Source organism: Pelophylax lessonae (genome assembly GCF_965119305.1).
Source record: "Pelophylax lessonae genome assembly, chromosome: 11".
Lineage (NCBI taxonomy): Eukaryota > Metazoa > Chordata > Amphibia > Anura > Ranidae > Pelophylax > Pelophylax lessonae.
The window spans coordinates 147,459,987-147,472,734 of record NC_138778.1 but is presented as its reverse complement, the minus strand read 5'-3'; the positions used below and the strand labels follow the sequence as shown (position 1 = coordinate 147,472,734).

The 12,748-nt window shown below is 46.4% G+C and overlaps 1 protein-coding gene across 4 annotated transcripts in view; it reads right to left on the bottom strand.

Moving 5' to 3' along the window:
- The window catches only part of CACNB1 (calcium voltage-gated channel auxiliary subunit beta 1), a 211,189-nt gene that overhangs the window by 109,451 nt on the left and 88,990 nt on the right, over positions 1 to 12,748 (bottom strand). For all 4 annotated transcript variants that reach the window (XM_082271857.1, XM_082271859.1, XM_082271860.1 and 1 more), the window contains one exon: positions 1,657 to 1,776. In XM_082271857.1, the coding sequence (XP_082127983.1) occupies positions 1,657 to 1,776 (120 nt within the window). The remainder of the gene's footprint in view (positions 1 to 1,656; positions 1,777 to 12,748) is intronic.

The following is a 12,748-nucleotide window of genomic DNA, read 5'->3' as shown; positions in this document are numbered from 1 at the left end:
ATTCATCCATCAGCCGAAGCTCTCCGCTCTTCCATGTCCTCCTCCCCCCTGCCTGTCAGCTCTGTCCACTCCACAATCCTCCCCTCCTGCTGCTCTCATATCTATACAATAGGCATGCCACCCCCTCTGTTATATAACGTTATGTGTCCCTGTGCTGTATAAAAAAAATGCCGATTATACCTTATATCAGATCGTCTCCCGGCGCTCACATGACTCCTCGGATCTCTCTCCTCTCTGGCTGACGTCAACGGCATTGCTCAGCCCTGCCCGCTGTCAGCCAGGCAGAGAAGAGAGCCAAAGAGTCATGTGAGCGGCCGAAGACGCTCTGATATAAGGTATAACCTGCATTTTCTGCACAGCACAGGGATACATAGCGTTACATAACAGAGGGGGTGGCATGCTTATAGTATAGATATGAGAGTAGCAGGAGGGGAGGATCGTGACGCATGCTTATACAATAGTGGGTTAACAACTACTTGAAAGTTGTATTAAACTACAATTTTTAAAAGCTGCTGACAGGTAGGGTATTTATGAAAGAAGAGACCCTATATAGTCTCTTCTGTCAAATGCATCCCCCACCTGCCAGCTGTCATGCATTTTGAGCAGCACATGCACAGTTCAGCATACATTTACAGAACTTGTTCTGTACCATGGTGATGTGACTCCTGTGCTCATGCACGGGAGTGACATCATTGAAGCCCAGGCCATTCAGGTGACCAAAGAGACAGAACCGGAAGGAAGACCGGGTGAAGATGGAAGCATCTGGGACCAGCAGGACCGGTAATAGCGCAGCGCTGGAGGGCTTCAATTGACAGGTAAGTATACCATGCAGTGCATACCCAACACATATGGCATAACCCACCTGAACGATTGCTATGTTAGGTGTATAAACAGCATTTGAGGGCAAACCTAGAAACTGAGACCCCACTATAGTCAGGTAATGCAACATCACAATTACAGGCAAAAGCCAAAACTGGAGGCCTTTTACTGTATGATATTCCTAAAGAATACAGAGACCCACACAGTGGTGTATTTTGGTTTTGTGCTGCCCTAGGCAAGATTAAAATTGGGCGCCCCCTATGTAAATTTGCCCCACTCCTTCCTTTTAGACGGATGTGACTCCCTCCAAAATTTAAGGACTACAAGTCCCAGCATGAACCCCTGAGATTTCATGAGAGGGGGGGTGAGAGGGAGGGAGAGAGCTGGGGGGTGAGATACAGAGAGAGGGGGGGTGAGAGAGAGAGGGGGGTTGAGAGAGAGAGAGAGGGGTGGGGATGTGAGAGAGAGAGAGAGAGAGAGAGAGAGAGAGAGAGAGAGAGAGAGAGAGAGAGAGAGAGAGAGAGAGAGAGAGGGGGATGAGAGAGAGGGGGGATGAGAGAGAGGGGGGGTGAGGGATAGAGGGGGGGTGAGGGATAGAGGGGTGAGAGAGAGAGAGGGGGGGTGAGAAAGAGAGGAAGGGGTGAGAGAGGTGGCTCTAGCAACCAGTGGCCAATAGAGTCTCAGGTGAAGGGGAGGGGGTGGCTTTTTTTGCTGCCCCCTTGCAAAGTGCTGCCCTAGACCTGGGCCTTGTTGGCCTAGGCCAAAATACAGCACTGGAGCCACAAAGTAACATTTTACAGCAGGGACACGCCATTATACAAGGAAATCCTAGTTTACCTTCGCTTTCTCCAGCTGTGCAAGGGCATGCCGTTCTGCTTCCTTCCGCAGGGCTTCTCTATCTTCTTCAAGGGACACATCTGAGTCTGATGGGCGGCTGGTATATGACTCTGCAGACCCCTGGAGAGACATAAAGTGAAGCATAATGCATCAACAGCAGAGTTCTAACTCACTCCAAGCCTTGGGCCACACTATGAATCGCATGTAAATCACATAGGAAACGTACTGCATTCCTGTTAAATTAACCACTTCTGGACCGGAAGGATTTGCCCCCTTAATGACCAGGCCATTTTTTGCGATTCTGCAATGCGTTAATTTAATGGAAAATTGCGCAGTCGTGCGACTCTGTACCAGAATAAAATTGATGTCCTTTTTCCCCCCACAAATAGAGCTTTCTTTTGGTAGTATTTGATCACCTCTGCATTTTTATATTTTTTGCGCTATAAACAAAAAAAAGAGCAAACAATATTTTTCATTCTGCTGTGATTAAGCACACATACTAGTGTGTGAAACGCGTCTACCTTGCTACATTTGTCACATTGGGATGTTCAGCTAATAAACCTGGATTTTGATCACACCTGGAGTGCAGCCATTTCTTCTACATTTGATATTCCCAAAAAAAAACTTAAAATCACATTTTTCATCCTTTTAGGCCAATTTGCTTTCTGCTACATATTTTTGGTAAAAAAATACCAATACTTTTGATTGGTTTGTGCAAAAGTTATTGCCTCTACAAACTAAGGGAAAGATTTATGACATTTTTATTTTACTAATAATGGCGGCAATCAGCAATTTTTAGCGGGACTGCGACATTGAGGCGGACAGATCGCACCCCTAACTGACATTTTTGACACTTTTGGGGGGACCAGTGACAATACTACAGTAATCAGTGCTAATAATATGCACTGTTACTGTAATAATGACACTGGCAGGGAAGGGGTTAACCCAGGGGGGATCAAAAAGTTAAATGTGAGACTAGGGGGTGTTTTCTAACTGTGGGGGGGATGGGCTTGTGGAATGAACACAGAGACCTGTATTCCTAAATAGGAGGAACACAGGTGGTCTGTATTGATACCAGAGTGTTTACAACAGCAGACCGCCGTTCTCTCTCCATGGGGAGCGATTGTGGGTGTCCGGTGGCAATCGCAGCCGCTGGCCCTGTGAGTCAGCTTCCCCGAGGCCGATTCATGTAGCTGAGCCAGCCTGCCGCAGTAGGGGTTAATAGATTGTCTTGTGTAAAACCAGGGAGCCCATACATGGAAATGAAAATCGGCCGGTCCCTGCTGAACCACACGAATTTCGATCCATGTATGGCCGACTTAAAGAGGAAGTAAACTTCCCTGATTTGTTTGTACCTATAGGTAAGCCAATAATAAGGCTTAGCTATAGGTACTGTAAATATCTTCTAAACATGTACCATTTAGGAGATATTTACTGTATATGCAGCCGATGACATCATCGGCGCATGCGCTCTGAAGGAACAGCCGCCTGTGCCGTTTCTTCAGAGACCTGTGACGTAACCGGCGGCTCCGGCGCGCATGCGTGGGAGAGTGACGTCATCGCGGCTCCAGCCACTCACAGCAGCGGAACCCGCAAACTTGGAAGAAACACCAGGGAAGATGTCAGCTGTCTCAGCAGTGAGCGGGCGCCGCTGGAGGGTTTCTTTCTAAGGTATTTCATGATGAGCTAGTATGCGATGCACACTAGCTCATTATGCCTTTGTGTTACAGCTTTTTTTTGTGCTTTGTTTTTGTTTCCCCGGGGTTTACATACTCTTTAACACCATTGAGAAATCCCAACTTTCTGAGTCCCGGTTCACATTAGTGCGATGACAGACATCACATGTGATTCGGAGCGCACTGCTCTGAAAATCACATGTGATGTCTGTGAGATGCAAATTCAGCCATACAGATTCTATGCATTCGGACACAACTCACACAGGACCCTTTTTTGGGTCCGCACCAGAATGGGATCGCATGTGTGTTCACGATTCATGTCCGAATAGATTTCGCACTGCCATATGCGAACTGATCTGGGGGGGGGGGGGGGGGATCGTTAACTTTGCATTGACACCCCCAGCGATTCGCATATGGCAGTGTGAACTGTCTGTGAGTTGAATGCAATGCAGTAACCCGCAGTGGATTCGCAGGGTTCCAACGTCGCATATATGTGAACTGGCACCGACTATTAAAAAATTGTACACAAGGCACCAAAGCAGCATCAGACTGAACATATAAATTAATGATGATTTCCAAATTAAAAAGAGCATTTTTACAGCTGAAAATGGCACTCAAAACCCACCAGCTTTTTTTGTTTTACAGCCAGAAAACGCCCCTGCTGAAAACAGCCTGAGTGTGCATGGACACATAGGCATAACTACAGGGGTTGCAATTGCAACCAGGCCCCATGCTCCAGGGGGCCCGTGTGGCTCCTCTGTACACCTGGATAGGAGGGGGGGGGGGCTGGGGCAGCATGTAGAGAAATCACTCTCCTCCTTTTTCCTCCTGTAGCTGTGCTCCCTCCCCTCTCCTTCCGGCTGCTGCAGGGGATGTTTTACAATAGAGAACCAGGAAGGGGTCGGTAAGTATGTAATTTACCAGCTCCTTCCTTTTCTGAATGGACAGAGTCATAGTCAGTGACATTGTAAAAAAATAAAATAAAATGATAAAAAATAATACAATAAAAATACCAAAAAATAAAAAATACTGACACCAGTGGGTGAACTTCCAGGATCGCAAAGGTCACACTTGCAACCGGGCCCTGGCATTCCACCACCGTGGGGAGGCCCTAAGTTGGCAGGAAGGGGGCCCACTGCAGAACTTGTGAAAGGGTCCCGCTGCGGTACCATAATAAAGGGCCCCACAACGAGAGTAAAGGGCCCCAGGATCAGTACGAAGAGCCCCAGGCTTGAAGGGAAGGCCCCGGCCAGGGGTCCGGGGGGTCCTTCATGGTTTCTTGCACCGGGGGCCCTGAAGGTTCTAGTTACGCCTCTGCACAGAGGATACCATGTTGGGGCGTCTATTGGCTTCAGAAACAAAAACATCTGACGCCAAAAACAAAGAAAATAAAATATAGTCCTGGCGCTTATCATCCGGATAAAAACCCTTGGGCAATTGGTGCATTAACATCTGATCAATATTGGAACTATAATTATAAAACCACCACTCTCAATGCCGCCAATCACTGGCATGGGATGTGAATGCAAGACATTTTGACTAGAAAGGAGGGTGGCGCACAGATGTGGTATAGATGTAAAAACACCCCAAAATGTATGCACAGTCAGCAGGGGGTAATTAAAAGATAGTTTATCACATTATCAAATATAAGATAATAAAATGAAAAGTAGCCACCTGGTCCTGGATGTCAGTGAGGACGTTGATAAGGTCCCAGATGTGTTAATTCCTCTTTAGGGTATGTGGACCCCTGGGATGGATGGAGAAATCCCTGGTATAAAAGAGGAGCGAAGCCAGATGAATAGTTGGCGTGTGTGTCAGCCGTTGCACACAAGTGCCGTAAACCGCACCGCTTCCGGGAAGGACGTCACTCGGTCACTGGGCAACCAAGCCCAGAGCAGGAACCAGCGTGGAACTTCTCCTGGTTGCCGTGACTACATGTTTGGCACGCCTGCGCTTTGTCAAGTCCTGGTGCAGACGCGCAAAACATAGTCACGGCACCAAGAGGAGGCTTGAGTTCCACGCTGGTTCCTGCTTTGGGCTTGATTGCCCAGCAACCGAGCGATGTCCTTCCCGGAAGCGGTGCGGTCTGCGGGGCTTGTGTGTAACGAATGACACACACGCCAACTATCCATTCGGCTTGGCTCCTCTTTTATACCAGGGATTTCTCCATCCATCCCAGGGGTCCACATACCCCTGAAGAGGAATTTACAATAGTGTCTACTAGGGATTGACCGATTATTGGCAAAGCCGATATGCGTGCCCCCCCGATATATCGGAATCGGCCCCTGAAGTTACAGATATTGCTGATATTTCAGGAAAGTGTTGTACTGGAGTGATGGCTGCAGCTAGAGGCATCACCCCGGTACCGGCGTCCATAGCTGACGGTTGGCTGTCTTGTAATGACAACCGATGCGGCTCAGAAGCCGCTCGGCCGTCATTACAAGGAGCGGGAGGGAATGTCGACCCCCTCCCGCCGCCTTCCACTGCTCGCTCGGGTCTCCCATCCAACCGGGAGACCCGGGCAAGCAGCCTGCATGGCCCCGAAGAGAAGAAGAGAATCACATTCGGCTCTGATCGGGTCTCCATGTAAAAACCCGGAAGTGATGTCATGACATCACTTCTGGGTACTTGGCGCCAAATTCAAAACAATTACAACATTCATAAAAGCCAAACTTGGCGTTTTGAATACTTTTAAGTGCAGAGGAGGGGTTTGGGGTCTTTTAGACCCCCAGATCCCTCCACAAGAGTACAAAAAAAATGTACAAAAATATCAGCCAATATCAGCCGATACCGATATGGGATGACCAAAATATGGGTATCGGCAATAAAAAATGATATCGGTCAACACTAGTGTCTACCAACTCTTATTGTTCTATCCGGGACCTTATCAGTGTCCTCACTGACATCCAGGACCAGGTGGCTACTTTTCATTTTATTATCTTGAATAAACTATCTTTTAATTACCCCCTGCTGACTGTGCATACATTTTGGGGTGTTTTTACATCTATACCACATCTGTGCACCACCCTCCTTTCTAGTCAAAATGACGCCAAAAAACAGCCGCTGTATGAGGCCTAAGACAGAACTTTCACATACAAAAGCAATAAGTAAAGATAAAACAGAGATATGAATGAGAAAATTTCCAAGCTACTTACCTCGTTATCAAGCCCATAAACAAACATTTCTCAGTTTATGTCCAATCGAGTTCTAATCTGCCCAGTTTCTTTCTTCGTTAGTGAAAAAGGTGTGTCCTAACCCCAAACTATCACCCTGACACCTTCATAAGTGATGTCCATGTGCATTGTATGCACCACCACCAACCTAGGCCCAACCAAAGCTCTGGAACTGGCTGTGTTAAAGTTTGGTGTGGATTCACACGGGAACAGTCTCACACACCCACATACACACTCCCGTCTCTCGGCCTGTTTGACTATGCTAAATTCTCATTCCAAGTGCCAGGCCCTCCCTCCCTCCATGGAGTCAGAATGTGTAAGCAGCAGATCTATGGAGAGCTGGGGACAGGTGGCAGGCAGCGTGGAGAGCGAAGGACAGAGCATGCAAACTGAGAATCTGACATGATGATTGATGAAAACATGTGTGTGTCTCCAATCCCCTTCAGCCTGTTCATTTCAATATCCAGCTACACCCACCATGTTACTACTACACAACGCTATTAATATCACCTTTATTACACCCACTGATCCTTACTATACAGCGTATGTCCTAACACTATTTATACCCTAAAACCATGACAATCACAATTCATCAATGCATCAGCTGCTATGGCTTCCATTACTCACTTTTATAAATCCCAATCTGTCATAAAAAAAAAAAAAAGAGTGGCCCTGCCAGACCTACAAATTCAACTGATTAATCAACTTTTGTTGATGGGCTAGACATGATGAAAAAATGTGTTTTGTTTCATTTTGTTTAGGGTCCGTTCACACGAACAATCCAATCAGATCCGGCATGTCAGTTTTTTAGACGTATCTGATCTGATCCTCCATGCATCCCTATGGGGCAGCGGATGTCAGCGGAGACATGTCCACCGACACCCGCTGCCATTTGCATCCGATCCTGTCCATGAAATCCGGACGGATGGAAACCCTATTTTCCATCTGTCCAGGGGATCGGATGGGATCGGATGATGTTCGGAGACAGGCGGTCCGCTCTCATCCGATTCCCCATAGAGATGCATGGGGCTCTGACACCTCCCTCTCCACTCTGTATGCGGAGAGGGAGATGTCACCTTCCTGCTCAGCGGGGGATCTGTGTATTGATCCCCCGCTGAGCAGCACAGATCCGCCTACGGAGGTGGACTGTGTGAAAGAAGCCTTAGATTGGTTACTTTTGTTACTTAGTTTTGTTAAATTCTATGTATTTTTCAAATTTACCGATTTTTTTTTCATCTGCAAAGCGATAGATTTCGAATCGCTTGAACCGAAAATTTTTACATTTTTTTTTTTCTGATTCGAATGTGGAAACCGAGTAACTAAACATGTGATGGTTATTTATACACATTGATCTTGATTGTATTCTCATGTAAGTCTCAGGTTTTTTTATTATTTTTTTTAAATAACAAACATGTTAGACCCTTCACACTACTCCGACTTGGGACGCAACTTGTGTGCCCTCAAGTCGCCCCAAGTCGCTTGTCATTACAAATTCAATGTAAATGAATGAGAGCCGTCTTAATATGCACTACTGAAGTCGCTCCGAAAAGGTTCCTGTACTACTTCAAGGCGACCTGTATCCGACTTGTGCACATAGACTTCAATGGGAGTCGCCTCTAAGTCGGATCCTTATCTATTTTCAAGCGACTGTGATCAGACTTTCCACGAAGAAGAAAAAGATTACCCAGGCATTCCCCACAGACAAAGCCGCCTATCATTTAAGTCTCTTCAAAGTCACACTAAAGTCGCGCTAAAAAGTCGCTCCTTCATGGGGCGACTTTCTGGTCGTGGTAGTATGAACTGGCTCTTACAGTGCCTTGCAACGTATTCGGCCCCCTTGAACTTTTGGACCTTTTGCCACATTTCAGGCTTCAAACATAAAGATATGAGAGCCGGTTTACACTGGGGCGACTTGTCAGGCGACTTGGTCAACTGACAAGTCGCCGTGGGTCGCCTGCCATAGATTAGCACAGGACCCGTTCTAATAGGAGCGACACAAGTCACTCCGACTTAGAAAAAGGGTCCTGTACTACTTTGGGGTGACCTGAAGCGACCTGCATTGACTTCAATGATATGAAGTCCATACATGTCGCTCCGAGGTCGCGGTGCACGCTGTGCACTGCGACTTCACAGGTCGCCCCGGCAAGTCGGGTCGCCTGTATGTGAACTGGCTCTAAAACTGTAATTTTTTGTGAAGAATCAACAACAAGTGGGACACAATCATGAAGTGGAACGAAATTTATTGGATATTTCAAACTTTAATAAATAAAAAACTGAAAAATTGGGCGTGCAAAATTATTCAGCCCCCTTAAGTTAATACTTTGTAGCGCCACCTTTTGCTGCGATTACAGCTGTAAGTCGCTTGGGGTATGTCTCTATCAGTTTTGCACATCGAGAGACTGAAATTTTTGCCCATTCCTCCTTGCAAAACAGCTGGAGCTCAGTGAGGTTGGATGGAGAGCGTTTGTGAACAGCAGTTTTCAGTTCTTTCCACAGATTCTCGATTGGATTCAGGTCTGGACTTTGACTTGGCCATTCTAACACCTGGATATGTTTATTTGTGAACCATTCCATTGTAGATTTTGCTTTATGTTTTGGATCATTGTCTCGTTGGAAGACAAATCTCCGTCCCAGTCTCAGATCTTTTGCAGACTCCATCAGGTTTTCTTCCAGAATGGTCCTGTATTTGGCTCCATCCATCTTCCCATCAATTTTAACCATCTTCCCTGTCCCTGCTGAAGAAAAGCAGGCCCAAACCATGATGCTGCCACCACCATGTTTGACAGTGGGGATGGTGTGTTCAGGGTGATGAGCTGTGTTGCTTTTACGCCAAACATAATGTTTTGCATTGTTGCCAAAAAGTTTGATTTTGGTTTCATCTGACCAGAGCACCTTCTTCCACATGTTTGGTGTGTCTCCCAGGTGGCTTGTGGCAAACTTTAAACTACACTTTTTATGGATATCTTTAAGAAATGGCTTTCTTCTTGCCACTCTTCCATAAAGGCCAGATTTGTGCAATATACGACTGATTGTTGTCCTATGGACAGAGTCTCCCACCTCAGCTGTAGATCTCTGCAGTTCATCCAGAGTGATCATGGGCCTCTTGGCTGCATCTCTGATCAGTCTTCTCCTTGTATGAGCTGAAAGTTTAGAGGGACGGCCAGGTCTTCGTAGATTTGCAGTGGTCTGGTACTCCTTCCATTTCAATATTATCGCTTGCACAGTGCTCCTTGGGATGTTTAAAGCTTGGGAAATCTTTTTGTATCCAATTCCGGCTTTAAACTTCTCCACAACAGTATCTTGGACCTGCCTGGTGTGTTCCTTGTTCTTCATGATGCTCTCTGCGCTTTAAACGGACCTCTGAGACTATCACAGTGCAGGTGCATTTATACGGAGACTTGATTACACACAGGTGGATTCTATTTATCATCATTAGTCATTTAGGTCAACATTGGATCATTCAGAGATCCTCACTGAACTTCTGCAGAGAGTTTGCTGCACTGAAAGTAAAGGGGCTGAATAATTTTGCACGCCCAATTTTTCAGTATTTTATTTGTTAACAAAGATTGAAATATCCAATAAATTTCATTCCACTTCATGATTGTGTCCCACTTGTTGTTGATTCTTCACAAAAAATGACAGTTTTATATCTTTATGTTTGAAGCCTCAGATGTGGCAAAAGGTCGAAAAGTTCAAGGGGGCCGAATACTTTCGCAAGGCACTGTATACTTATCTTCTCTGTGCAGTTGGTTTTGCACAGAGTGGCCCAGATCCTCCTCTTCTTGGGTCCGTCTTGGCTGCTCCTGGCCCTTTCCTCCTGTCTAGTGCCCCCACAGCAAGCAGCTTGCTATGGGGGGGGGGGGGCAGCCACCCTCAGCCCCCACCAAATACTTAACTGAGCCCCCTCTCTATCCAGCAATGTCTACAAGTCCCTCGGCCATCCAGGACTCTCCCGCAGCTGTTAAAGTCAGTTAGCCAATCAGGAGAGAGAGAGGGTGGGGTCTGAATGGACACATGGAGCTGCAGCTTGGCTCGGTTGCCCCCATAGCAAGCTGCTTGCTGTGGGGGCACTAGACAGGAGGGAGGGGCCAGGAGCACCGAAGAGGGACCCGAGGAGAGGAGGATCAGGGCTGTTCTGTGCAAAACCACTTCACAGGGCAGGTAAGTATAACATGTTTATTATTTAAAAAACACAAGACTTTACAATCAGTTTAATGCTCCATTCACACCAACGCCTTTTTTCATGCTTTTTGCAGAAATGCAGGACATTTTTTTTTATATGGGTTCCTATGTAACATGTTCACATCAATGCATTTTTGTACCTGTGCGTATTTAGAAAGGGTCAGGGACTTTTTAAAGCAAAACGGTGCTTTTTTGGTTCAATAGACTTCAATGAAGAAACTGCAGAAAAGCATGTAGTGTGTTTTTACCGTGATTTGCGTTTTTAAATCTGCTCAACAACAAATTAAAAAAAAAAAAAAGCATAAAGAAAAACGCAATTCGCAGTAAAGTCGTGGCAAAATCTCAGTATAAAAATGCGGAAAGCCTAGCAAAAAGCACTACAGAAATGCTCAAAAACAACATGCATAGGTGTGAATTGAGCCTTAGGCCCCTTTCACACTTGTGCGACCTGCAAGTTGCACAATTTTGCTGCGAATTTAAATGGACTTGAAGCAATGCCTGTGTAATCTTGGTCTATGGACCTCAAGACACCAATGCCTCTTTATTGCTGTCAGTGGGGGGGAATTATGCCCCACTGTTGCGATCAGTGAATGAAATAGTGCCCCAAGGGCCAGATAAAAGCAAGCAAAGGACCGCATCTGACCTCCAGGCCACAGTTTGGAGACCACTGGTTTAAGCTATCGATTGGTGTAAGGCAAAGGTCAAAAAACTTTCCTAACAAAGAGCCAGTTTAGGCCCCTTTCATACTTGTATGACCTGAAAGTCGCACAACTCAAGATTACACAGGCATTGCTTCAAGTTGAGTAAAAGTCGCGTCAAAGTCATGCAGCAAAGTCGCATCAAAGTTGTGCGACTTTCAGGTCATACAAGTGTGAAAGGGGCCTTTACTGGCTCAAGTTTTTTGACCTTTGCCTTACACCAATCAATAGCTTAAACCGGTGGTCTCCAAACTGCAGCCTGGGGGCCAGATGCGGTCCTTTGCTTGCTTTTATCTGGCCCTTGGGGCACTATTTCATTCACTGATGGCAACAGTGGGGCATAATTACCCCCCCCCACCCCCCACTGACAGCAATAAAGAGGCATTATTCCTCCCAATAAAACCAACAATGGGGGCACAATTTCTCCCAATGACACAAACAATGGGGCACAATGACACCAATGATGGGGCACTATTCCTCCCAATAACACCAAGGATGGGGCACTATTCCTCCCAATAACACCAAGGATGGGGCACGATTTCTCCCAATGACACAAACAATGGGGCTCAATGACACCAATGATGGGGCACTATTCCTCCCAATAACACCAAGGATGGGGCACTATTCCTCCCAATAACACCAAGGATGGGGCACAATTTTACCCAATGACACAAACAATGGGGCACAATGACACCAATGATGGGGCACTATTCCTCCCAATAACACCAAGGATGGGGCACTATTCCTCCCAATAACACCAAGGATGGGGCACAATTTTACCCAATGACACAAACAATGGGGCACAATGACACCAATGATGGGGCACTATTCCTCCCAATAACACCAAGGATGGGGCACTATTCCTCCCAATAACACCAAGGATGGGGCACAATTTTACCCAATGACACAAACAATGGGGCACAATGACACCAATGATGGGGCACTATTCCTCCCAATAACACCAAGAATGGGGCACTATTCCTCCCAATAACACCAAGAATGGGGCACTATTCCTCCCAATAACACCAAGGATGGGGCACGATTTCTCCCAAGGACACAAACAATGGGGCTCAATGACACCAATGATGGGGCACTATTCCTCCCAATAACACCAAGGATTGGGCACTATTCCTCCCAATAACACCAAGGATGGGGCACAATTTTACCCAATGACACAAACAATGGGGCACAATGACACCAATGATGGGGCACTATTCCTCCCAATAACACCAAGAATGGGGCACTATTCCTCCCAATAACACCAAGAATGGGGCACTATTCCTCCCAATAACACCAAGAATGGGGCACTATTCCTCCCAATAACACCAAGGATGGGGCACAATTTTACCCAATGACACAAACA